At 51.1% G+C, this 27,392-nt stretch overlaps 1 protein-coding gene and 1 long non-coding RNA gene across 3 annotated transcripts in view; one reads left to right on the top strand and one right to left on the bottom strand.

The window, feature by feature from the left end:
- Positions 1 to 27,392, bottom strand: part of OSBP2 (oxysterol binding protein 2) — a 123,856-nt gene that overhangs the window by 82,304 nt on the left and 14,160 nt on the right. Inside the window, exon 2 of the mRNA XM_061385376.1 lies at positions 14,948 to 15,156. Coding sequence (XP_061241360.1) covers positions 14,948 to 15,156 — 209 coding nt within the window. The remainder of the gene's footprint in view (positions 1 to 14,947; positions 15,157 to 27,392) is intronic.
- LOC133229095 (uncharacterized) lies at positions 13,021 to 16,814 on the top strand. 2 transcript variants are annotated; one of them, XR_009730480.1, is made up of 5 exons: positions 13,021 to 13,109; positions 14,523 to 14,842; positions 15,342 to 15,514; positions 15,874 to 15,972; positions 16,475 to 16,814. It is a non-coding gene; the product is annotated as an uncharacterized LOC133229095 (long non-coding RNA). The 2 variants fall into 2 exon arrangements; XR_009730479.1 differs by having other exon boundaries at positions 14,523 to 15,044.

Genomic DNA, 27,392 nt, shown 5'->3' with positions numbered 1-27,392 from the left:
CGCTTACTCCTTGGAAGGAAAGTTATGACCAACCGAGATAGCATATTCAAAAGCAGAGACATTACTTTGCCAACAAAGGTTCGTCTAGTCAAGGCTATGGTTTTTCCTGTGGTCATGTATGGATGTGAGAGTTGGACTGTCAAGAAGGCTGAGCGCCAAAGAATTGATGTTTTTGAACTGTAGTGTTGGAAAAGACTCTTGAGAGTCCCTTGGACTGCAGGGAGATCCAACCAGTCCATTCTGAAGGAGATCAGCCCTGGGATTTCTTTGGAAGGAATGATGCTAAAGCTGAGACTCCAGTACTTTGGCCACCTCATGCAAAGAGTTGACTCATTGGAAAAGACTCCGATGCTGGGAGGGATTGGGGGCAAGGGGAGAAGGGGACGACAGAGGATGAGATGGCTGGATGGCATCAGTGACTTGATGGACGTGAGTCTCAGTGAACTCCGGGAGTTGGTGATGGACAGGGAGGCCTGGCGTGCTGCGATTCACAAAGAGTAGGACACGACTGAGCAACTGATCTGATCTGATCTGGTTCTCCAGTGGTTAAGAATTTGCGGGACTTGGGTTCAATCCCTGGTCGGAGAACTGGGATCCCACATGCTGGCCCATGCACCCAAACCACTGAGCCTGCACGTCACAAGTAGAGGGTCCATGCGCCACAACGAAAGATCCTGCGTGCAGTAACTGAGACCAGACACAGACAAATAAAAATAAATACATATTTTTAAAAAATGATACCTCAATCTTAAAAAATGAAAGCTAACTTTTAAAAGAAAGAGAGAGACAGAGAAAGGCTGTCCACCGAGAAACCCTGCACTCCACACCCTGCAGCTGGGGCAGCTGCTGCAAGCCTCTGAGGCCACAAGACCAGCACCTTCACGTGGTCAGATCTCCCACCTGGCCTGCTGAAGGCCCAGTTGTGCCCTGGGAAGGCCCCACATTCCCTCACTAAGAAGACCCTACCCGCCCCCCCACCATCAGCCCACATGAGGCTACCGTGCCGGTCTTGACGCTCGGGACCACCATTCAGGTTCCCCAGGGCATCCCCCCCTAACTGGCCAGGACTGACTGTTGCGTGAGGCAGAGGTGTTCTTCAGATAGAATTCAATTTGTGATTGTAGATTATCTTCTTTAGCTGCTTTTAGGCAAAAGGACACCATCACGATGGCCAATGAAAATCCCACTCACATGGCCCATTTCCCTCTCCCCGAGGCTCAATGCAATAGAACAGAGGTGATCCCAAGAAGGCGGGAGCATGCCTGGGCTCTGGGGAAGCTGCAGTGACTCCTTCAAGCTCCAGGGCCAGCGTCTAAGCAGAGTTCCCTATTCCCGGCTTCCCCCACCAGGCAGCAAGCAAAACGACGCTTTCTGCTCCTGCTCTTCACTGGGTCCTCATCCAGGGAATGTGGCAAAGCACAGCTCCGAGCTGCAAAACTCTACATCGGGATTTCAGCACCACTGCTCACACACTCATTCAAATCCTGGGCACCTACTGTGGCAGGCCCGGCGCTCTGCACGTTCCTGGCAGCCAGCAATCTAGCTGAACGGACAGATGTTGAACAAAGCATCTCCACTTCCTAACAGAGATCTCGGGCAAGGGGCTGAGGTCGCCCCTGTGAACAGGGGTAAAGCACCTTCCTCTCAGCAGACCGTTCATGACTCACTGAGCCGCTGCCCCGGCCGTGCCTGCACCAGACCCAGCACCGCCCGGGGTCAGCCTCGGCGGTGGGGTGCAGGGAGAAGAAACGGGGTGTGCTCCTTAATGGGTCTGTCTCCCTCCGGTTGGCCCCAGGACAGAATGCTCCGGCCCACCTGCAGTCACCTTACACACAGAGACACCAAGAGGCGTGTGTCTGAGGAGCGCAGCCTTCAGTGGAGAGGTGGACAGTGGGTACCCTGGCCAGGAAACCCCCAAGACCGGCCTCTCCACACCCACAACTCGGGTTGGGGCCTGAGCCCAAGGACAAATGATTCAGTGTGTGGTGGGACCATGACGCAGGAATGATGGAAGGCTGTGGGCAGGGGCCGCTGCTTCCCACTGTGAGCACGACTTTCACTACTCCTTCCCCGTGTGTATTAGTGGGACAAGAAAACTCCATTTTTAATATTAAAATAAAATTGGGACACGGCATTTACTTTTGGGTTGCTTGAAACGCAGTGGTCTGACAGAAGTCAGATCCACAAATGCCAAGGGGATTAAATCAAAAGGGCTTAACGGTATTTCAGTGGCCTGAGCGCACTGCAGCGGGCTGTGGGAAATGGCAGAGTCACAAGTGTGTGGTGTGTCCCCATCTCACAAGTGACGAGTCGACTCCGCAGGGGCTGCACCGAGGACAGCGCGCTGCTCAGAGTTTTAGCAGCCCCGCCGCTCACTGGTGACCGAATGTGCCCTAGGACCTGCTCTGGACAACCGCTTGGCCATTTTCCGAGAGGAGATGGATCACTGCAGCACATTTATTGCAAAAGGACTGGCACTGGCAATGAGAAAAACGGCACTGGACGACTCGCAGTTTTTAAAATAACACTAAATAACCGTGCCTTTCTGCTGGCTGGGGCCTCTGAGCCCCAAGCGGACTGAGCTCTCAGCCCGAGCAATCATGTGGTTCGGGCACCTTCATTTGGTTTTAAATAGACTATGGACAGATTAAGGGTTTTCGCTTCGTATTAAATTGAGAATCTGACTGGCACACATGAAATACTATGTAAGAGGGAAAATAATGAGCCGAGGAATACGGAAGAGCAGGAAGCGCATCTGAAGCAAGGGGGATGGGCTGGTTTCTGTGTAACAGGAGCTAGACCAGACGTGAGGGGAGGAGAAGCAAAGGGCAGGGCTGGGCAGGGGGCGTCGGGCGGGGCACCTATCAGCAAAGGCGCCCCATCACCCAAGCTCGAGACTGAGCCCTCCTCTGTCCCTTCGAGTCTATTGCTACTTCATTCTGCAAAGAAACTGGGGAAAAAAAGTGTTTCCTGGGACTTCTGAGGTGATCCAGTGGTTAAGACTTCACCTTCCAATGCAGGGACTACAGGTTTGATCATGGATCAAGGAGGTAAGATCCTACATGTCTCACGACCAAGAAGCCAAAAAACAAGAAGTATTGTCACAAATTCAATAAAGATTTTTAAAATGCTCCATCTTTAAAAAAAAAAAAAAGTGCTTCCTGGACTTCCCTGGTGGTCCAGTGGATAAGAATCCTTCTGCCAATACATGGGACACGGGTTCAAATCCTGGTCCGGGGAGATTCCACATGCCTTGGGGCAACTAAGCCCGTGCATCACAACTACTGAGCCTGTGTGCTCTAGAGCCTGGGAGCCACAAGAGAAGCCACTGCAGTGAGCCGCCCGAGCTCCGCAACAAAGAGCAGCCCTCACTCGCCGCAGCTACAGAAAGGCCACTCGCAGCAACAAAGACCCAGCACCGCCAAAAATAATTAACTATTTTTTTTGTTTAAAGTGCTTCCTGTTTTTTCTGGCGCTCTTTCAGGGAAGGACAGGCGTGGGTCCCTGTTACTCAGAGTCTCATCTGTCCAGCTCGCGTAGCTGCAAGCACAGCCCTGGAGGTGCAGGGAGGCCCGGACGGCAGAGGCTGGAAGGGGGCAGGGCCGCCTGAGGCTGCCTTTCAGAAGCACTGTCAAATGTCTGTGGGATGTGCTGACCACAGGCACAGAGAGGGAGTAGAAGGTCCTAGGTGTCCAGTCACTTCAGTCGTGTCCGACTCTTTGCCACCCCATGAACCGTAGCGCACCAGGCTCCTCTGTCTGTGGGACTCTCCAAGCAAGAATATTGGAGTGGGTTGCCTTGCCCTCCTCCAGGGGATCTTCCTGACCCAGGAATCGAGCCCATATCTCCTGCATGGCAGGCAGGTTCTTTATCCACTGAGCCACCTGGGAAGCCCTGCAGAAGGTCGTACTGGTCCTCAAAGAACCCACAGGCCACACCACCAAGCTGTTAGTGGTCACGTATTCCATGCGAGAAAAGATTTGATCAGAACCCACAGGCCATACCACCAAGCTGTTAGTGGTCACGTATTCCATGCGAGAAAAGGTTTGATCAGAACCCACGGGCCACACCACCAAGCTGTTAGTGGTCACGTATTCCATGTGAGAAAAGGTTTGATCACGCGTCCACAGTGCCTGAGCATCTCTAGATGATGCACACGCACGTCGTGCTGCTTGACTAACGCCTGACGAACCTGTGCTCTCTGGGTCAGCGGAACTCATATCCTTCTTGGAAACAACAAGGCCAGAGGAGAGGGGAGTCAAGACCCACGACACCATCGCACCAGTACCCAGCACGACGTCTCCTAGGGAGGCATCAGCGAAGAGAGGGAGCTGCAAGAGAGACAGGGTCCGCAGGCCGTCACCTGTGCAGCAGGCTGGAGCCGTAAGAAGCCCGAGCGTCCAGCCGAAGGACGGCGGGATGAGGAAGCTGGGGCACCGGCTCTGCACAGAACAGAAGCCAGGCGTGAAAAAGGGACAGGCGAGGCTGCAGAACACTGGCCCGGAACACGGATGCTGTAATGCTAAGTGGAGGAGAGCTTGGCTCGCTGTGCGGGGATGTGTGCGGGGAGCTGGGAGGGAGTGGCGATGGCTGGATCACGGCAGTGTTTTCATTGCTTCTTTCAAGCTGCCTTTCCTGCCATGTTTTAATGGCACAGAGAGTCAAGTTGAAGCAAGAGCGGAGGATGATTTTTCCCACCGGTTCCCCCTTCCTTCCTCTTCTCCACAGGACAGTGTGGATTTCCTCCAAGTGTCCCCAGCTTCCAGCCTGACGGGCGTGTTTGCGAACCAGCCTGTCTCTGCCCTTGGGGCCTCCTGAATTCATCCCTCTCCAGGACAGCTCCTGCCTCCCTCCGCGGACAGGCTGCCTGGGCTGTGGCCGCAGGGGCGCCCTGGCATTTTTCTCCTGAGTGTGGGTATCAGTTGATGGCCGTGAGCTGTGATCGCATCTGGGAGACCCTGAGCCCGGTGCAATGGGGGCATTTCCATAAAAATGGACAAGCATAGGCCCTTCTGGATAAGTTATGATGGCCAAGGCTCACGCGAGGGTATTTGTGGGTTTACCTTCCCTTAGCCATGCTGCGCACTTTCTGCTGAGGCAGTGTTTGCTGGAACAACCTTTATAACTCGCCAAGTATCAAAATGGAAAGTGTGCATTCAACCCAGTAATCCTTTCTCTAAGAATTTACCCTTAGGAAATAACCACACCACAGCCAAAGAAAAGAGAAAGCGAGCACAGAAATGCTTGTCCCAGTGCTTTTTTTGGATAATAAGGAAACACGGCAAGCAACCCGAATGGCTAAGAAAATGTTTGATTAAATTGTGCTATATCCACCCCATGGATATCACGCACTATTAAAAATGACATTACAGGGACTTCCCTGGTGGTCCAGTGGTTAACGACCCCGCCTTTCAATGCAGGGGGTGCAGGTTCAATCCCTGATCAGGGAACTAAGATCCCACGTGTCACAGGGTGCAGCCAAAGAAAGAAAAAAGACACTGTAATTAGATACCTGAACAGGTGACAAGATGAAAGAATTGCTGATTCAGGTGTGACAGTGGCCTCGAATGGATGCTTTTAAGAGTCCTTGTATTTTGATTATTCATTTACTTGTTGGCCACACTGTGAAGCACGTGGGATCTTAGACCAGGGATTGAAACTTCGTCCCCTGCAGTGGAAGTCTGGAGTCTTAACCACTGGATTGCCAGGCAAGCGCTGAGTCCTTGGGTTTTAGAGAGACATGTGAAATATTTGCAGATGGGGTTTGGTTTAAAATAACAGTGGGGAAGCAGATTAGTGGTTCCCAGGAGCAGAGGGAGGTGGGGAACAGGGAGTGAGCGCTAATGGGCATGGGGCTTCCTCTTGGGGATGATGAAAGTGTTCTGGAATTAGAGGTGACGGCTGCACGATGCTGTGAGTGTGCTAAGTGTCACTAATGGTGAATTTTGTGTCATGTGCATCTATCACAATAAAAAATAATAATAATGGAGGGTTACCAGAAGATGGGATGAGGTGAAATGCGACTGACCATGAATTGATAATTGTTGGAAGGTGAGTGATAAGAACGTGGGGCTATGTATGGTATAAGTGTGTTAGATACACATGCGTGAAACATATAGGATAGCTTCCATAATAAACAGTGATGCATATTTTTTTGGCTCAGAATGTCTGCAACATGTTGAATTTAATGAACCAGTTTCAATATTGAATATTGTGAATTTTCCAGTGGTGTGAAATTACATATAAAAATGCATCTGTATGCATAAATTAATGTTTGCGATGCTGTTCAGTAAAGATTTAACTGTGATCATTTCTAGGTTAGTACATTTGAGATTTTTCTCCATTTTGTTCATTTCCCAGTATGGTTCGCACTTTTCTTTTTTCCATTCAATCTTTTTACAAAACAATAAAGGTTTTCATCTTAAAAAGCAGAAATGTTTAGAACACCCTTTTTACCTCAGGCAGTCTCACAGAATGGTCCTGGGAAAATGGCAGATTCCCAGCAAGAGCCACCTGGCTAGCTTGACACCTGGGCGCTTGGTGGCACCGCCCTCTGCAGTGGCCATCTCCACTGCTGGACGCCCCTGCCAATGGTCATTACTTACCCTCAGACTACCTGAAGACACAGCAATGATCCTCCCTTTGAGGAGCAAAGAAATGAAGGCTTAGTGAGGTTAAGGGCCTCGTCAAAAGTGACACAACGGAAGGGACGTCCCCGGTGGTCCATGGTTAAGAATTGGTCTTGCCGTGCAAGGGACACGCGTTCAAGCCCTGGTCAGGGCGCTGAAATCCCACATGCTGCAGAGCCCGAGCGCCACAACTTGAGAGTCTGCACCTCAGCAAGAGATCACACAACTTGGGAGTCTCTGCACCTCAACAAAAGATCACACAACTTGAGAGTCTGTGCACCTCAACAAGAGATCACACAACTTGGGAGTCTGTGCACCTCAGTAAGAGATCACACAACTTGAGAGTCTGTGCACCTCAACAAGAGATCACACAACTTGGGAGTCTGTGCACCTCAGCAAGAGATCACACAACTTGGGAGTCTCTGTACCTCAACAAAAGATCACACAACTTGGGAGTCTGTGCACCTCAGCAAGAGATCACACAACTTGGGAGTCTGTGCACCTCAGTAAGAGATCACACAACTTGAGAGTCTGTGCACCTCAACAAGAGATCACACAACTTGGGAGTCTGCACCTCAACAAAAGATCACACAACTTGAGAGTCTGTGCACCTCAACAAAAGATCACACAACTTGGGAGTCTGTGTACCTCAACAAGAGATCACACAACTTGGGAGTCTGTGCACCTCAGGAAGAGATCACACAACTTGGGAGTCTGTGCACCTCAGCAAGAGATCACACAACTTGAGAGTCTGTGCACCTCAGTAAGAGATCACACAACTTGGGAGTCTCTGTACCTCAACAAAAGATCACACAACTTGGGAGTCTGTGCACCTCAGCAAGAGATCACACAACTTGAGAGTCTGCACCTCAACAAGAGATCACACATGATGCAGTGAAGATCCTGTGGGCGGCAACTAAGTAAATTTTAAAAGCTCGTTACACAACGGAAAAGACAAACTCTAATTCAAAACGGTATGGGTGCCCCAGTGTTCACAGCGGCGCTGGTCACAACAGCCAGACATAGAAGCAGCCTGAGTGTCTGTCGACAGAGGAATGGGTAAAGATAAGGAATATATATGTGTGTACACAGTGGAGTATTACTCAGCCACAAAAAAGAGTGAATGAAGCCATCTGCAACACATGCGTGGACCTGGAGACTATCATACTAAGTAAAGTAAGACAGAGAAAGACAAAAAAGGACATCACTTATTTGTGGAATCTTAAAAAAAAAAAAAAAAGAACTTATTTACTAAACAGAAACAGACTCACAACCAATATAGAAAATAGTATTATGGTTATCAAAGGGGAAAGTGTGGGGGGGGGGCAGGGATAAATTAGGAGTTTAGGATTAGCAGATACACACTACTATTACTAGATAAGTAATAAGTTCCCTGTACAGGACAGGGAACTACATTCAGTATCTTGTAATATCTATAATGGAAAGGAATCTGGAAAAGAATACACATACATACATATATATGTATAACCGAATTACTTTGCTGTATTCCTGAAACTAACATAACATTGTAAACCAACTTTCAAAATTTGTTTTTAAGCTACACAATGACTCAAGGCAAAATTAGGGTCCCAAATCTTGTGCCCCCTTTACTAAGCCACAGCCCTGCACACTGTCATGCAAATGAGACTCAGCTATGCCCCCTGTCGGGGTGAACTTGCCCGCCTGCTGGTGCCACAGCCCCGAATACCTAGCCTTGAGCTTTGTAAGTTGCTCTCCAAATCAAAGCTCAAGCTGGCAAAGTCGAGTGCAGAAGGAACCCAGGAAGATGTCCCATCCCAGCTCACCTTGGGTTCGGGTCACGTATTTTGCCACTAGCGACGAAACGAGCTGCCAACCCCACCCACGTCAGAGACCGGTGCTCATGCCCACAGATCCACAAGTAGGTTAACATTTAAATGGCAACAAAGCATAAGCCTCCTCAATCTGATAATTACAAAGGTAAGTGCTATTATGCCCTTTAGTTACAAAGGAAACAATTAGTATCAGGACAATTGCCCTGGCAGGAAAATGATGCTTAAAGCATCTTAATGGTAAGAATGGATGGAATGCAGACAAATGAGTCTTTAGTTTATCTTTCTGGTCAAACGACTCTGACCTATTAATCCTCATACGAAGTCCACCTCCAGTACAGACATTTCAGAATGCTTCTTTTTCTACTGAAATAAGGGGACCACCTCTGGGCCATGGGCTCCTGGGCTCTGCCAGCTGGCAGAGGGTCTGTGGGAAGAGTCGGAGCAAACACCGCCCTCGCTTTGAAAACCCAGCTCAGCCTCCCTGAGAGCTGAGCTGTCAACCTGCTCGCGTTCTGCGCGTACATTCCAACTCGCTGGAGAGTGACCCAGTTACCCTGAGCCTCTTCCGCCAGCACTGACTTACATGAGTCCCTCAGGGTAAGCCGCCGCCATCTGTATGGGCACAGGGTCACATCTGAATCCAAACTGCCAACACCGCTTACACAACAGGACACTGTCGCTCTGCAAAGTTCCCTCCTGGTGGCTCTCTCCTTTGCTGAAGAGGATACTTGAGAACTGACTCCAACTCACGTCCCTTCCCCACCCTGCAGGCCCTGGCCAGGCCGAGCCCTCCGAGGTCTCTGTCCTTCCAGGAAGCCGTGCCCTATGCCAATTCCTGCTTATTCCGGAAGGGCCAGAATTCTCTCCCAGAGACACTAACTTTCCCCTTGGTTTCTTCAGACTCTGAAGAGAGCCCAGCCTTCTCCGCTGGAAGCACGTGTGTCCCCCTTTCTCAGGCCCTGACCCCCTTTTCTAGTTCCCTCCCGACCTCTGAGTCACCAGGGAGAGTACAAGTTCCTTTTAAAAAGCCTCAGTGCACTGCATTGTTAATTTTTCAGATATGACAACGGTACCTTGACTATATTAACCTTTTTAAAAAGGCATCCTTATCTTTTAGAGACACACCCTGAAATGTTGACAAATATTCAAAATGATGCAAGGTTAGGGAAGAGAGCAGAGACACAGAAACAAGATTGAGTTGATAACTGGTGACAGGTATGGGCCGGTTCCTGAGACTTCTGTCTGCTTCTGTTTGTCATAAGTTTTCCATAACAACAAGATTTTTGAAAAGTCCCATCCCTGGGTTCCGCAGCATCCTTGAGCCCACCTGCACCCTCCTGAGGCTTTCATGCCTCTGTGAACTGACGTGTTCACTGAGCAACAACTCCACCCAAGGTGCTGCTGCAGCTGCAAAGTAAGAGCGACGGGCCTCCTGCAAAGAGTCCTCAGGATGAGGGGGCTGGTCCTTGATTTTGACAAAACCCCGCCCAGGGCCTCATTTCTCAAACTGAGCACAGATTTTTCTCTCCCCAGATACCAGGGTGGGCCTGTGAAGCGGAGTGGGGTGAGCTGGGCTTCCTGTCCTGGCATCGCTGAGGGGAAATCTTAACTGCCCCCACCCCGTGCCTCCCTTGGTCTTACTGGATGAAGTGGCCCAGATGTGAGTCAGGGCAGAGAAGAGCTTGAGGGATAGAGAAGCTGACTCATACACATTTCAGAGGGTTTGGGTGGGCTCAGCCCCTCTGTCCCACAACCTGTGAGCCAAGGACTACAGGCCAGGAGAGGCCTGCCTCTCACCTGGGCTAGAAGCTTGGAGGGAAGTGCTGAGACCACCAGGGGCTTCGAGGCCTGAACGCCTGAACGCCGGACACCGCCTAATCCAAAGGGCTAGAAACCAGAAGCAGACCCCTCCACCTCCTGCCAAACTAGGCACAGATCTGTTTATCTGTACAGAGGGCCGTGTGGCATTCTGGGGGCCCCGGATCCACAGCCAGAGCGACCAGAGAATTCCCACCTCGAGCTGCTGACCTATCGATGAGCAATGGCTGCCCACCCCCCTGCCCCTGGTACCACTGAAGGTTCATCCTGGGGCCACTAGAGAAACGGAAGCCAAACCCTCTGGTCAGCAACGCCTTTTTCGCTGCTATCAGCTTCGGTGAAACACAGTTCACACCCACAGTCCCACTCTCTCAGTCCAGGTGAGGACCGTGGAGCCAGAGTCTTCATGGCGAAGGGCGCAGCGTTCCCAGTACGGACACAGTCCCTCTTCTCAGGAGGAGAGAAGGCTTCACCCACACCAGGAAGACAGCGGCCAAGGATACAGGTACAAGTGCCCCCGGGGGACTCCCCACACTGCCCGTCCTCTCTCTGGATCCCGTTCATTAAAAAAAAAATACATGGCAGTAAACCAGAATTAAACCCTCCTTCCATGGAAAACGTGCAGTTTGGAAATGGGGGAAGCAAGACGGGTGCAGCAAGCCATCCAGGAAGTCTGAGTAGACCGTGTTTCTCAAAGGAGATCCGTGGGGGGCTGACAGGAGCACTGCCTGGAATGCATATTAAAAATGGGGTTTCTCGGGCTTCTCTGATGGTCTACAGGTTAAGACTTCAAATTCCCAGTGCAGGGGCCCCAGTTCAATCCCTCTGGGGAACTAGATCCCACATGCCACAACTAAGAGTTCATACCACAGACTTCCCTGGTGGTGCAGTGGATAAGAATCTGCCTGCCAGTGCCGGGGACACAGGTTCAATCCCCACTCCAGGAAGATTCCACGTGCGGCAGAGCAACTCATCCCATGAGACACAACTGCTGAGCCCATGCTCTAGAGCCTGTGAGCTCTGACTCCATGGGTCACAACTGCTGAACCCCTTGCGACTGGGGCCTGTGCTCCACAAGCGTGCTAAGTCACTTCAGTCGTGTCCGACTCTTTCCGACCCTGTCGATTATAGCCCACCAGGCTCCTTTGCCCATGGGATTTTCCAGGCAAGAATACTGGAGTGGGTTGCCATTTCCTCCTAAAAGGGGTCCTGACTCAGGGATCGAGCCCGCATCTCTTACATCTCCTGCTTTGGCTGCTGCTACTGCTATGTCGCTTCAGTCGTGTCCGATTCTGTGTGACCCAATGGACGGCAGCCCACCAGGCTCCCCCGTCCCTGGGATTTTCCAGGCAAGAACACTGGAGTGGGTTGCCATTTCCTTCTCCAATGCAGGAAAGTGAAAAGTGAAAGTGAAGTCGCTCAGTCGTGTCCGACTCTTCTCGACCCCGTGGACTGCAGCCTACCAGGCTCCGTCCATGGGATTTTCCAGGCAAGAGTACTGGAGTGGGGTGCCACTGCCCGGGCCTTTTACCGCTAGCGCCACTGGGGAAGCCATTGCAACGAGGAGCCCGTGCACTGCAATGAAGAGTAGCCCCTGTGTGCAGCAATGAAGACTCAGGGCAACCAAAAATTTAGGGGAAAAAAAAGCGTCCACACGCTGAAACTAAAGACCCCGCGTGCCGCAACGAAGCTTGAAGACCCCGGGCACTGCAACTCAGGCCTGGAGCAGCCAAGATAAATAAAAAATTATTTTTTTAAAACAGAAATGTGTACATTTAAAATGGGAGTTCCTGAGCACCACCTGATCATCTCGTCGGAGTCTCGATGGTCCTCCCCTAAGAATTTTAATGTGTTCACCCCAGTGGCCTTCGTGCCCACCTAAGTTACAGAGACGTGTTTCTGGGTGTGTGTATGTGTGCGTGTGCGTGTGTCTGCGTGTGTACTGTTGCTGTTGTCTAATCCATGCCAGTCAATATTTTACTACCTTAATCAGCTCGTGAAAGACTTCAGTAAACCTGCCCACCTCAGCAGATGAGGCTTCTCCTTCTGGGGACCTGGGAATCTGAGGGGTAACAGCTTGAATGTGGCCGTGTTTTCCGTTTGTCCTGAGACGAGCGCACCCCACCCCCGCTCAGCCTCTGGGGGTGGCCACGGTTGAAGCCATGGCTCAGTACTTGCAAGCATTCTCCGAGCACTCAGGAGCAGCGCCTCCCACCCACTCAACAAGCCAGAAACCCCCATTTCAGGAAGCCACTCCTCTGAATGAGAGGAGTGCCGAGGGGACCAAGGAGAGACGACTCTCTCTCCAGGCCACGTGCGAGCCGAGGCACAGAGGCAGCAGGCTTTCCAGGGGCTCTCTCCAGAGCCCGAACAGCCCCTCCCCACTCCCCAGGGATTTATTTTCACCTGGAGGGATCACAGCCAACAGGGACAGCAGGAAAGCCTTCCAGGTCCTACCTTTAGAGGATTTTCATCTTGAAGCTCTAGGACGGCAGGCTGCCCAGATGTTCTTTAGGCTCAGCCCCCAGGGCCACCGGCCAGCCACCCCCCTGCAGCCCCTGCCTGAACGCCCACCTTGGTTGCTCTAAGGGCAGAATCTGGGTGGCCCGGGGTAATTCCAAGTCCCAGGCTGTGATATCAGAATAGGGCTATGACATCAACGTGGGGGCAGGTCAGCCTGGGGGAGCAGGGCAGGAGAGGGAGCCCCCGAGGGGCTGGATTAGCCACCCCATGGTGGGAGCAAGGCGCGAGATAGGGGTGTCCAGCAGTGGCTTCACGGCTCACAACCTCCTGGCACCCACTGGGAGGCGGGCCTGAAGATCTGAAAATGATTCACAAATCCTGAAAGGTACGTGGCACGCCAGCCAAGCGGCTGGCGCTTCGGGAACTGATTCAGGCACCGATTCAGGAGCAAGGAAAGCAAATGAACCGTCTTCTAGCGCCCTCCTGTGTCAAATGAAAGGACATGCTCTGGTTTCTGACTGAGACGCTCCCAAGTGGGCTGAGCGTCACGTCCCCGCAAGATGCATCTAAATGCAGGCCGATGAAAGGCAAAAGACGCTTTACATCTGAATAACAATAAACAAACTGCAGTATGAGTATGCCCCGATCATTGTACGGGACACATTTACACTAAAACATTATTTGTTGTGTGTCTGAAGTTCAAATGAAACTCGGGGGCCTCTATGTGTATTCACGAAAATTTGGCAATCTTATCCAGGGAGATTTTTTAATGCAGGTGCCCTCTGCCCACCCCATTCCCAACACTGCTCTCATTCATTCAGATTTATCACTGCCCAGCGACCTGGGAGTCTGTGTTATTTTAAAGCTGCCAAGGTGACTATTATCAGTAACTACAGCTGACTTCCGTTAAGCATTTGCCAAGCCATGTGCCAGGTTCATATCACCCACTATGTCAGCCCTCACCGCACCTCCAAGGGGGTGGTTCTATGATTAAGCCCATCAGAAAGCAGCACCTTGACCAAGGTCATACAGCCATGAAGGGAGCCACGGTTTGAACCCAGGCGGACTGGATCCCACTGACTTAGAAATCTTTGAATTGGAAGGATGCTGGGAGGCATACAATCGGCTGGTGGGGGAGCCCCTTGCCAAGTTCAGCATCGCTGCTGACACACTCAAACACCAGAGTGTGGACCCCAAGGAAGAGAGTCATCATGGTAAGGGGGACCCACATTCTAACTAGTGGAGACCAGAACAGAAGGTCGGACTGACAGTCAGTGACCTGCCTTCCACAGGCACTGAGAGGCTCGTGCTGGCGGGACCCCAGCGCAGGGACACTGCAGTGCTATAAAAACAAGGAGGAAGCTTTTCATGCACTCACAGGGAGAAATCCCAAGATCTACTATCGCTAAACAGAAAAAAAAAAAAAAAACAGCAAAGTGGGGGATTGCACTTTTTAAAAATAAGTACTTATTTGCGGGACTTCCCCTTAGTCCAGTGGTTAAGACTGCCTTCCAATGCAGGAGGTGCGGGTTCAATCTCTACTCAGGGAATTATGATCCCCTAGGTTGCACGGTGCAGCCAAAAAAAATGTACTTATTTGAATATACACACGTAAAGACACACGATCCCGGAAGCTCAGTGGCCCCTGTGTGGCAGAACAGGGTGGTCAGCTGGGCAGAGAGTCAAGGGCAGACTTCACAGCATGCGCCTTTGAAACTGTTGGTTTACGAATCTTGTAAAGACATTACATGGTAAAAAAATTAATGCATGAAAGTAAAATATAAAATGTCTTGCTTAGGACTTCTGAGCCAACCTTCCACCTTGGCGAAGGGGGCAGCTCTGGCTAAATGGTTTTCAGTCTCCGAAACAGACCTCAGAGAAAGTCTGGCCTGAGGCACAAGCCCACCATCCTGGTCTCCCGCCCCGCCTTCTGCCTCTGGAGCTGACCCATCACAGCATCCAAAGGTTCTGCTGAAGCCCAGGAACCAGGGTTGACCCAAGAAAGGCACACCGAGCCCCGCCCACCACACACATCCCCACCCCGAGAACTGCTGGCCACCCCTGCCGTCTAACGTCCATCCGGCTGCTGAGGACGCGGAGCTGAGTGGGCAGGGCGAGGTGGGTCTGCCGGTCGGTCACCATCGTCCCCCCAACACTCTCAGCTCCCTCGGCCTCCAGACCCGTGACACTGCAGGTGCTCCCGCCACGCCGAGCGCTGGCTACCTGAGTGGTTGCTCATCATGCGGACAGCCCTGGCCTTGGCCAGCTCCAGGGCGGTGATCCACTGCTGCCGCTCCACCTCCGAGCCGGCCTTGAGGTGGTAGGTCCTGCCCCCGCTGGTCAGCACGATACCGCAAGAGTCCTCCGTGTCGAAGTGCGCGGTGAACAGGTTGATGGTGCCACGGCAGGTGTGGGCCATTTCCCCCTGATTTCTGTGGGATGCGAGAGGAGGGATGGCATGAGGCTCCCAAACTCGGTGGCTCTGGACCAAGGGTCCCCAACATCCAGGATCTAATGCCTGATGATCCGAGGTGGAGTTGATGGAATAATAATGCCAAGAAAGTGCACATAAATGTAACCCACTCGAATCATCCCCAAAAGCATCCCCCGCCTCCAGGTCTGTGGGAAAGCTATCATCCACGAAACCGGTCCCTGGTGCTGAAGAGGTTGGGGACTGCTGTTCCAGACTGAAGAAGAGACCTCAAGGCCCATCCCTGGAGTCTCGGACCCTTGGAGCTGGCCGCGGCCCTGACGCCAGTGCTAGGAGAGAATGCCTCTCAGGACTGACTGGTAGAGGCTGGGCCTTGGCGGGGGGTGCTCTCAGCGGGGAGAGGGGCTGAGGGAGGAGGGCCCACATCAGGGCCACGTGCAGGGCATGCTGGCTGTGCTCTGAGCCCTTGCAGACACCGGGAAATGGAGAGGGGAGATAGCCAGGGCCCTGCCAGGCAGCGTAGACTTGACTCCACCCCAGGCTCTTTCCACCGAGTCTCAGAACCACAGAGTTGGAGCATGGTGGGAACCCACTGCTAAAACTGCGATTAGAGACCCGGAACCCCAGGGGGTGGACTTGGAGGGCCCCCCCAACCACTTGCCAGAAATGACCTGGGAACTGAGACCTGAAGAGCAAGGAAACCACCGTTCTCTTCTAGCCCCAGGAGATGAGGGCAATGGCTGGGCTGATCCAGTACCCCCAGTGACAAGGGACTACTCTGTGCTGGTTACAAGATCATGGAGCTGACGGTACCAAAGTAAGGGGAACATGCATGTGTATCACTAAGTCCCTCTGCTGTCCCCCTAAACTATCACAGCACTGTTAATTGGCTACACTCCAATATAAAATAAAAAGCTTAGAAAAAAAAGGTAAGGAAAAGCAGAGGTGACTAAGGCCTGGGCCATTTCCAACTGTGATCAATGTCTGAAAACTGAGCTCCAACCACCATGACTGGATCTACTTAACTCACTCCTCAGACACTCACTGGAAATTCAGACACCAGTCCTCCTCCCCAACAAACCAAAGCTCTGTCCACAGAGGGGGTGGGGACAAGGTCAGCCCGTAGCCCTGCCGGTGCTGGAGTCCCTGTGGCAATTCTGCTGCTCTTCAGCGCTCACTTACTTTCCCTGGCTGCTCATCACCTGTTACTCTCTCAACTCTTCTACCAGTTCTAGAGTCAAATGACACAAGACGTTCATCTTTCACTGGAACAGCTGCTGCTGTTTCTGATTCTCTCCTGCTTTGGTTACATTCCTTAGAGAAGATGATGTGCGGCTGACATTGAACGACACCGGGGGTGAGAAGCACCCAACCCAAGCATAGGTGAGATCTGCTGGGTGCTGGCGGAGGCTGCGGTGGACCTAGAATGGCCATCGGGGGAGGGGAAGAGGATGAACACCGAGAACAGCGTCGGGACCCGCCACAGCACCAGACAGAGGGGCCTGCTCCACAGCCTGCCTGCGCCAGTCTCCCAGGCGACCCCAGCGGGCCACCAGGACAGGACCCTGTCACTGACCGGACTTGCTATGTTCCCTCCCAGGGAATGAGGCAAGGTGTCTTGGAGGACGGTGGTCCCCCTATCACAGTTCAGTTCAGTCACTCAGTCGTGTCAGACTCTTTGTGACCCCATGGACCACAGCACGCCAGGCCTCCCTGTCCATCACCAACTACTGGAGTTTACCCAAACTCATGTCCATCGAGTCGGTGATGCCATCCAACCATCTCATCCTCTGTTGTCCCCTTTTCCTCCTGCCCTCAATCTTTCCCAGCATCAGGGTCTTTTCAAATGAATGAGCTCTTCGCATCAGGTGGCCAAAGTATTGGAGCATCAGTCCTTCCAATGAACACCCAGGACTGATCTCCTTTAGGATGGACTGGCTGGATCTCCTTGCAGTCCAAGGGACTCTCAAGAGTCTTCTCTAACATCACAGTTCGAAAGCATCAATTCTTCGGCGCTCAGCTTTCTTTATAGTCCAACTCTCACATCGATACGTGACTACTGGAAAAACCATAGCCTCGACTAGACGTTAACAAAGTAATGTCTCTGCTTTTTAATATGCTATCTAGGTTGGTCATAACTTTCCTTCCAAGGAGTAAGCGTCTTTTAATTTCATGGCTGCAATCACCATCTGCAGTGATTTTGGAGCCCAAAAAATAAAGTCATCCACTGTTTCCCCATCTATTTCCCATGAAGTGATGGGACCAGATGCCATGATCTTAGTTTTCTGAATGTTGAGCTTTAAGCCAACTTTTTCACTCTCCTCTTTCACTTTCATCAAGAGGCTCTTTAGTTCTTCTTCACTTTCTGCCATAAGGGTGGTGTCATCTGCATATCTGAGGTTATTGATATTTCTCCCTGCAATCTTGATTCCAGCTTGTGCTCCTTCTAGCCCAGCATTTCTCATGATGTACTCTGCATATAAGTTAAATAAGCAGGGTGACTATATGCAGCCTTGACGTACTCCTTTTCCTATTTGGAACCAGTCTGTTGTTCCATGTCCAGTTCTAACTGTTGCTTCCTGACCTGCATATAGGTTTCTCAAGAGGCAGGTCAGGTGGTCTGGTATTCCCATCTCTTTCAGAATTTTCCACAGTTTATTGTGACCCACACAGTCAAAGGCTTTGGCATAGTCAATAAAGCAGAAGTAGATGTTTTTCTGGAACTCTCTTGCTTTTTCGGTGATGCAGCAGACCTTGGCAGCTTGGTCCCTATAGAAGCGGGAGGGCTCACGCCATCGGAGGCTCGAGTGGACCAGACTAGCGCAAGGTGTGGAGCGTCCTGGACACAAACCTTGTGCGTTTTCTCCAGTTCCCCTGACTGCCTCCTCCTCTGTCTCTGGGTCAGTGCCTCCTCCTTGTCCAGCTGTCCCTCTGCTTATGGACTTGCATAAAATGACAGCGGGAATCAGGAAATGGGGGCAAACAGGGCAGATACCACCTCCCCCGCCTTTGCTTCTGCGGACTGCTCGGCAGCACGCTTTCTCCTCACATGTGTTCTGCTCGGCGGCACGCTTTCTCCTCACATGTGTTCTAGAGGAGTCTGTGCGCCAGGCCCACTGTGTCTCTGCCGCTCAAGGTGAAGCGACATCCAGCAAAGCAAGCGCACTGCATCATCGCTTCTGTCCTTCCACTCCCCAATTCTGCTTCACTGCCCTGTGATCGCACCTCTCAAAGGGTTGACTCTTTAACATTTCTTGCCTTGGACTATGCTTTCTGGGGGATTTTCACAAAAAAATGTCTACGGGCAAGGGAAAAAAAAAAAAGGACAGGCAGCAAGTTTCAACCCAGACATACAGAAAGACAAAAGCTGGGACATCCCTGGTGGTCCAGTGGTTGAGAATCCACCTTGCAATGCATGAGACATGGGTTCCATCCGTGGTCAGGAAACTAAGATCCCACATGTCTCAGAGCAACTAAGCCTGGGTGCCACAACTAGAGAGTCCGTGTGCCGCTAGGAAAGATCCCCCATGATGCAATAAAGATCCCAGGTGCTGTAAGTAAGACCCAACGCAGTCAAATAAACGAATGCGTATTTTTAAAAATAAATAAATAATAGGTTAGATAAAAAGATTCCTCTTACCCAAATCCAGGACAACTTGAGCATCAAAATAAATGATAATGATAGATATTAACCCACTGGATAAGCTAGAAATCCATGAATTCACTCTGACATAAATAAGTGAATAGGGAAAAGCTCTTTTTAAAGAGCAACCATCAAAGTTATGACTGAGTCCAGCAAGAATCGCCAAACAGTGTTAAACACCAGTGGGGATGCTAGGTGAGGAACAGTTTTACAGAGCCTCAAGGTGTCTCCCCATAAAAATATTTTCTAATCAGTCATTAAATTAATATTATAAAAGTAACTTCACAGTTGGAAAAACCTGGCAAACACCATCTTAACGAAATGATGGAAGCCACATTTGTTAGCAGTAGGACAAATCAACACGGTGTGCCTCCTGGGACTTCCCTGGTAGTCCAGCGGTTAAGAATCTGAGCTTCCCATGCAGGGGGTCTGGGGTTGATTCCTCGTTGAGGAACTAAGATCCCACATGCCAGAAAGAAACAAAAAAAAACCATGGTGTGCCTCCTGATACGGAGCACTGTGAAAGACAAGTATGCGTCCTACGGTGTTCCGCAAATGCAGGACTGCTCCTAAACATAAGGGCGCTCCAGGCAACCCCATACTGAGGCATATTCTACAAAGTAACCGGCCTGAGTTTCTCAAAAACTCTCAGGCCACCAAAGACAAGGGAAAATGGAAAACTGTTCCAGACCGAAACGAAAGTGACAAGACAGGACAACCAAATGCAATCTATGGTCGGGAGTGGATCTTCTTGAAGGGATGTGATTGGGACAACTGGCAAATACAGACGGGGTCCACGGGTTGGATGGGAGCGCCGTGTCAGTGGTTACACTCTGCGTATGTCAGAGAACGTTCTGGGTAAGGAATGCACGCTGATGTGTTATGTGACCACAGGCCTCACGTCTGATACTTGTTCTTAAAGAGTTAAAAAAAAAGAATACAAATATATTGCTGTGCTAAGTGGCTTCAGTCGTGTCCAACTCTGTGACCCTATGGACTATAACCCACCAGGCTCCTCTGTCCATGGGATTTTCCAGGCAAGAATACTGGTGTGACAAGAATACTGCCATTTCCTTCTAGAGGCTGGTAACGTAGATGACGTATATTAACAGTTTGGGGAGGGACTTCCCTGGTGATCCAGGGACGGGGATGCTGTGCTCCCAATGCAGGGCGCCGGGCTTTGATCCCTGCTCAGGGAGCTGGAGCCCTGATGCCATAACTAAGATCCAAGACCCTGTGCGCTACCCCTGGGACTGAAAGTGAAAGTGCTAGCTGCTCAGTCAGGCGCGACTCTTTATCACCCATGGACTGTGGCCCCGCTGGGTTCCTCTGTCCATGAGACCCTCCCTGGAGTGGGCTGCCATTCCCTTCTCCAGGGGATCTTCCCAACCCAGGGATCCCATCCGAGTCTCCCACACTGCAGGTGGATTCTTTACCATCTGAAGCATGGTTGCTGCTGGGACTAGGGGCAGCCAAATAAATGAATATAAATATTAAGAAAAATAATTGAGGGATCTGAGAGGTGGGCATTCTTGGTACTATTCTTGTAATTTTTGAAATTATTTCAAAACAAAAAGTTTATTTTAAAAAATCTGAGAAGTAGCAACAGTTATACTGAATGGACTCTATTTGGATTTCTGGAAACTGTAAAAAAAATTTGTAATCAATGGGGAAAATTTATTATAGGATTATATGAAATCATGTGTGTGAACCTTGTGAAAATTATAAAGAACCATTGAATTTAAAGAAATTTTCATTCAATAAATACCCATTGAGTGCCTACACGTTTTTAATTTTTAAAAAAATCAGTGGGGAAATTTTAATATTTACTGGATATTTGATAATATTAAGGAATTATTGTTAAACTTTTAGGCATTTTAATGCCATTTAGATGAATTTTTAAGAAACCTTCATCTCTAAAGAGATACCTAATATTTACAAATATTCACTATTATTAAAATTATTTTTTAACGTAATTCTTGGCATTAAGTAAAAGATGTCTGGGACTTACTTCAAATTTATAAAGAATTTTTTTATGTGGACCATTTTTAAAAGTCTTTATTGAATTTGTTACAATACTGCTTCTGTGCTTTATGTTCTGGTTTGAGGGCAGTGAGGCATGAGCGATCTTAGCTCCCCTACCAGGGATCGAACCCGCAGTCCCTGTGCTGGAAGGCCAGGTCTCACCCACTGGACTACCAGGGAAGTCTCCACAGGACTGACTTCACATCAGGGGAGGGCAGGGAGGCCTTACGGTGGGACTCGCTGGCACCAGGTGATGGGTATCAGCTACTTTTATGTGTTTGAAAATTTCCATAGTAAATAAAATCCATTTAAAATCTGTCACATTTTAAGTTTGTCCCTCCTGTGTATGCTGATGGCCAACGGCGGCGCTGAAGGACTCTGGGGACGGGTCCCTGTGAGCCAGCCCAGGAATGGGGCTGCGTGCGCAAGTGTCTCTGGAGCGAGATGACGGGTCCCTAGGGCACAGGACAGGATCTATTTTGAGCTCAGTCATGAGCCTACACAGAACAATTCAGGGTACTTGAACAGATTTAATTTTTTAAATCATCACACAATCCATGTAGCTGCAGTCACGATCTACAGCATCCTAGATTCTTCCTTTAACAAGCGATCTCTGAGCTTAAAAATTCAGCAGCACTAACATAACCCCCTCCCCAAATGCCACATCAAGCAAAGGAAAGTGAAAGTCATGTCCTACTCTTTGCAACCCCATGGACTGTACAGTCCAGGGAATTCCCCAGGCCAGAATACTGGAGTGGGTAGCTGTTCCTTTCTCCAGGGGATCTTCCCAACCCAGGAATCAAACCCAGGTCTCCAACATTGCAGGCAGATTCTTTATCAGCTGAAAGCCCACATCAAGCAAAGGAAGCTCTAAAAAAGAAAATCAGTTACCAAGACAAGAGGAAGATTAAAATGTCAATTAAGAAATCAGAATTTAACACACTATGACAAATCTTGACAGCATATCAAAAAGCAGAGGTACCATTTTGCCAACAAAGGTCCGTATTATCAAAGCTGTGGTTTTTCCAGGAGTCATGCATGGATGTGAGAGTTGGACCTTAAAGAGGGCTAAGTGCTGAAGAATTGATGCTTTTGAACTGTGATGTTGAAGAAGACTCTTGAGAGTCCCTTGGACAGCAAAGAGATCAAACCAGTCCATCCTAAAGGAAATCAGTCCTGAATATTCACTGAAGGACTGATGATGAAGCTGAAGCTCCAATACTTTGGCCACCTGATTTGAAGAGTGGACTCATTGGAAAAGACCCTGATGCTGGGAAAGACTGAGGGCAGGAGAAGGGGGTGAAAGGATGAGTTGATTGGATGGCATCACCGTCTCAATGGTCATAAGTCTGAGCAAACTCCAGGGGATAGTGAAGGACAGGGAAGCCTGGCGTGCTGCAGTCTATGGGGTCACAAGTCGGACGTGACTGAGCAACTCAACGACAACAGCAAAGGACAATTACAAATTTAAATGTAGATCATGAGTTTACTGATGGTGAGACGTGTAATTTATTCAAGAATTCTTCTTCCCTTCATGGCCTCTGGTATTATAGGCACTGACATTAATATTACATGAAATAATCTTACATAAAAGTTGACTCCTACCCAGCTTCGATGGAAGCAGAAACAGCAGCTCAATTCCTGTCAAGCCATGACAGCAGCCTGCAAAATCAAAGTTCCCACACCATCGTCATGGACTCCCGAACAGAGGCTGAGTTCAAAACCACCTTCACCCCCGTGCACGTTCATTCTTTCCTTCAGTCAACATGGCAGGCCAGGCCCCGGGGTCTGGTCGGTGAGTAAGACAGAGGCAGTTAGGGTCTCTGTGGGACGGTCTCTCTCTCCCGGGCCCCCACAGCATCCAGCAAGGGTGTGTGGCCTTCTGGGACTCCTTGGGCAGTCCAGTAGCTAGGACCTCACACTCCCAATGCAGAGGGCCTGGGTTTGATCCTTGGTCAGGGAACTAGATCCTTCCCACAGGCCACAACTAAGAGTTCAAATGTCTCAGCTAAAGACCCCACGTGCCGCAATGAAGACGAAAGATCCCGTGTGCCGCAATGAAGACCTGCAATGGCCAAATCAATAAAGATTCAAAGAAAAAAAGAAAAGAGCACGTGGCCTTCTGTCCCTCCCCCAGCATCTGGACTGAGCGAGGGAAGGGTACCGTCAGCAAAGAGGGGTCTCCCCACGACACAGTTCTTCAGCTCCAGAAGGATAGTCCACAGCATGGCTACCCCCGAGAGAGACCTCAGGTATGTTTCTTCATCCTCTGGCAAATCCAGCCCGCTCTCCTTGACCGGACCAGTTAAACAGGAGTGTGGGGTTACACAGGAGGCTCTCACTCGTTAAGCATTCGCTGCCTGCAAAATTCTTCCATTCAGAACATCCCCGTCACTTATGAAAGAGCTTACCAAGTGTTTCTTCCTGCGTGCTCACTCCAGGATCACTCCTCCTGGGGAAAGCCAGCAGCCATGCTGTGAGGACACTTCGGACAGGCCCACGGAGCCAGGAGCAGAGGCCTCCTGTCCACGGCCAGCGCCACTTGGCCCCGGCGGGTGGAGGGAGTGGCCTTGGACATGCATCCACCAGCCCCGGTCGAGCCTTCAGGTGAGTGTCGCCCTCATGAGACCATCCCCAGCCACGGCTCCTCCAGCTAGCCACCTGCTCATGAACTCCTGACTCACGGAAACAGTGAGGTGCTTATTATTGTTTTCTGCCACTGAAGGTTGTGCGACTGTCGTGGAACAATAGAGAAAACACAGGATGCTAAGTCAGTCTCTCTGAGGATGAACAGTGGGGCCACACGGACAGGGTAAGTCCAGCCATTGCAGGGCAGAGAATCCCCCCCAGCGAGGACAGGTGCTGTCTGGAAACCCATCTCGGATCAATGGAAGAAGGACGCTCTAACAGAATTATCTAAGGAAGCCCAGCTTATCTTGGGAGATGAAGGTTTATTCTCTGTCACCTGAGAGATTTGCGCAAGGCTGGTGCTGAGGGGGCAGAAATGCTACCGGAAGAAATCAGTGTATACGCGCTACCAAGTGTAAAACAGACAGCTAGTGGGAACTTGCTGTAGAGCACAGGGAGCTCAACTCGATGCTCTGCGATGACCTAGAGGCTGGGACGGGGGTTGGAGTTCGAGAGGGAGGCGATGTATGCGTACTTAAGAGCTGGTTCACTTTGTCGTACAGCAGAAACGAACGCAACGTTGTAAGGCAACCATACGCCAATAAAAAATGATAAATGAAAAATAAAGAAGTCAACGAACAGACAGATGGTTGGACAAGGTGACCTTTGCCTTCCTTTTCTACCTAGACATTCTCCCCCCACCAGCTTCCCAGGCCCCAGTGGCAGGTCTGTGCAGTGCGTGGCCGGCTAAGTCACTCAACGCTGATCTAGCGTGCGATGGGCCTTGTGGGAGGAAACGTGACCTAGGGTCCTGGCCTCCAGCAGCCGCACGTGCAGAGAAGACACAACGCCGCCGCCTACAAACCAGGACCGCAGTGGGAGGGGGCGGGTGGGCTGCAGGCAACAGCGGGTCGTGGAGCTGGCTCCGGTGGGAGAGGAGGCACCACGGGAGTCTGCTCAGAGGCCGAGAATGTTGTCATCCCACGTACAGGAGGCACAGACTCGGTAAACCGACAGGCAAAATAAAGTCAAGTTTAGGACAACTGCGGGACTCAGATGAAGAAAATCGCTCTGTGCCTGCATCTGGCAAAATAATTTAATTTTCTAAAAGCGGAAAATTCAGGGGCAGTGCCTTCCTTGTCCCCACCCAGCCTGCTCACAAGTCTCCCCAGACTGGGACCTGGAAACGCCATTAGCTCTATTCCCATGCTCCCCTGGGCTCAGGGCAGGGGCCTCCGCTGCCCCCAGACCAAATCCAATATCAACAGTAGGAGGACGAGCACCTGGATGCCGCTGCTGCAGCCCCAGAGAGCTCCCACAGGTCTGTGCAGGAGCAGGGAGGCCAGAGGACACGGGATGCCCAGCAGAAGCATCCATCGGTCCTCCTCTACCAGCTCAGCCACCAGCTCCCCGCTGCCTGGACTCTGACCTCCAAGCCACTGAGTCAACAGACCTGCGCCCCTCAACGTGCCAAGCTCAGTGCCAGGCATAAATCATTTCTGATAGCTCATCTCCCTTTCTTCCAGTTGGTTGAACTATCAAGTTCTCAGGAGGCTGGGGCTGGAAGGAACCCCGGAGCTCACCCTGCAAATGAAGAGTGTGATAGCTGAAAGGGAGGTTGGAGGTTGGGATAAACTGAAGCTTTTTTCCCTCCCCGCCAATTCTTAAAAGCCTCCTTGAATTACACTTACATGCCCATGTCCTTTGCCACAGGGCTTTGCAGGATCACACACTGGAGTGGGAAGTGGGTGAATTCCCACCCCACCGACACTGGGTGGGGTTATGTGCTTGGACTCGGCCAGTGGGGTGTGGACAGGAATGTGGGTGCATGGCTCCCCCAGCCCACAGGGCAGAGGGGGGAGCAGAGTGTCTCTTGCTGAGGCAGAGCTGGGGAGATACGCAAACAAAAATAACTGCCTCCCTTGCTTTATTTTTTTTAATGTTTTTTAAATTAATTTTTATTTATTTGGCTGCACCAGGTCTTAGCTGCAGCATGTGGGATCTAGTTCCCTGACCAGGGATGGAGCTCAGGCCCCTTGTATTGGGAGTGCCGAGTCTTAGAAGTCCCGACCCCCTCCTTGCTTTAAGCCTCTGGGTTTGGGGGTGGTCTGCTTTGGGGCTGCCTGATCCAGGAGGAAAGTGAGCTGAGGACCCAGCTCTAACTCCTTCTCCTGTCAGGACAGTCAGAGCCTGCTGTTACCAGAGTGTGACTGTGGAGGACGAGGTCAGATGACCCTGGAGAGGCAGAGCTGAGGCTGGTCCTGTGGGTGAACGGGCTGCACGCGTACAGGAGGAAGGGAAGGTGGAGAAGGAGGCTCCAGTGTGGAAAAGCAGGCGCCTGTCAGCAGCCTCTGTGGGCAACCTCAGCGTCTGCTCCTGATCTCCGCCCGCCTCCTCTTAGGCTACTGCAAACACTCTGTGTGAGTAGAGGGCTCTGCAGCTGGTCACAGCGGTCTCGAGAAGGGAGACGCAACCAAAGAGGTCCATCTTCCTGGACTTCGCTTCCCACGGTCCCTGGGAACAGAGCCACAGCTAGACCCTGAGGATGACAGGCTGGCACGTTCAGTGAGTGACCATGTTTTCCAAAAGAGTTTGGTTTCCACCTTTGCATATGTGGTCAAGTGATCTTTGACAGGGTGCCGAGACCACTCAATGGGGACAGGACAGTTCTCTTCAACAAATTTGCTGTCATGTGCAGGCTTAGTCGTGTCCAACTATTTGTGTGACCCCACGGACTGTAGCCCGCCAGGCTCCTCTGTCCATGGGATTCTCCAGGCGAGAATACTGGAGGGGGTTGCCATTTCCTCCTCCAGGAAATCTTTCCGACCTAGGGATGGAGCCTGCATCTCCTGCGGCTCCTCCCTTGCAGGGTGGATTCATTACCACCGCGCCACCTGGGAAGCCCGCTTCAACTAATGGTGCTGGAAAAACTGGATACTGTATCCACACGCAAATAAGTGAGATTGGACCCTTAACTTACACATACACAAAAATGAACTCAAACTGGCTTAAGGATCTAAGACAACTCTGGGTCCAGCGATCAAAGCAGTTCTGCTGAAAACGCAGTCTCCGGATCAGAGGTCTGGTCCGTGCCTGTCTGCCCTGCTCTCTTGGGATGCTCCCTCTGAGGGAAACCAGCCCCAAGGGAAGCAGCCTATCTGCTCTGAAGCCACTGTGCTACAGCCCAAACCAGCCATGTGGACAGCACAAGGAGGAGCTCTGAGACCCTGTGGATTGAGAGAGAGGCTCGGCCAGCCTCCAGATGCTCCAGAACCTGCCATCCCAACCCCAGCCACCAGCTGACTGCGGCCCCACTCGAGGGCCTGAGCCAGAACTGTCCAAGCCCTTTCTGAATTCCCACCCAACAGAAAACTGTGGGCAATAATAAAAGCATTGTTGTTATTTTAAGCCTCAGAGTTCCGCGGCAGTGGATAGCGGGTAAGCCTAGTGCACTAGGCAGCTGACCTTGCCAACGGTTTCAGTGTTTAGCAAAGACCTGATAACAAAACGTCCTGCTTAAAAAAGGGGGGAGGGGCCTGCTGTGGGGTCTCATGCAGGGACTGACCCTGAAGACGGGCGAGGCAGGGTATCTCCTGAATGAAGGGAACTGGTGGGAACCGAGAGGGGACAAAGGACCCCCACTATCTCTTCATGGGGGAGGCTGCCCACCCGCAGGTCTCCCAAGTGGGACCCAGAAGTATCTACAGCAGGGGGATCTGGAGGGACGGCTTGTTTGGGTGGGAGACACAGCTTCTAACACTAAGAGGACAGGCTCCGGTGGTGGAATTCCAGAAAGTGTGGGGTTCAGATCTTAGCTCAGCCACCCACTAAGCGACACCAACTCAGTGGAACAAACCCTGGCTTTCTCAGTTGTTACCAGGACATGATGACAACCTTTCCCCCTGGGTTTGTCATCCAATGGGATGACACAGGCATAAGCA

Source organism: Bos javanicus, chromosome 17 (genome assembly GCF_032452875.1).
Source record: "Bos javanicus breed banteng chromosome 17, ARS-OSU_banteng_1.0, whole genome shotgun sequence".
NCBI lineage: Eukaryota > Metazoa > Chordata > Mammalia > Artiodactyla > Bovidae > Bos > Bos javanicus.
Note: the sequence above shows the minus strand (reverse complement) of the source record. Positions and strands in the feature narration are given on the sequence as shown.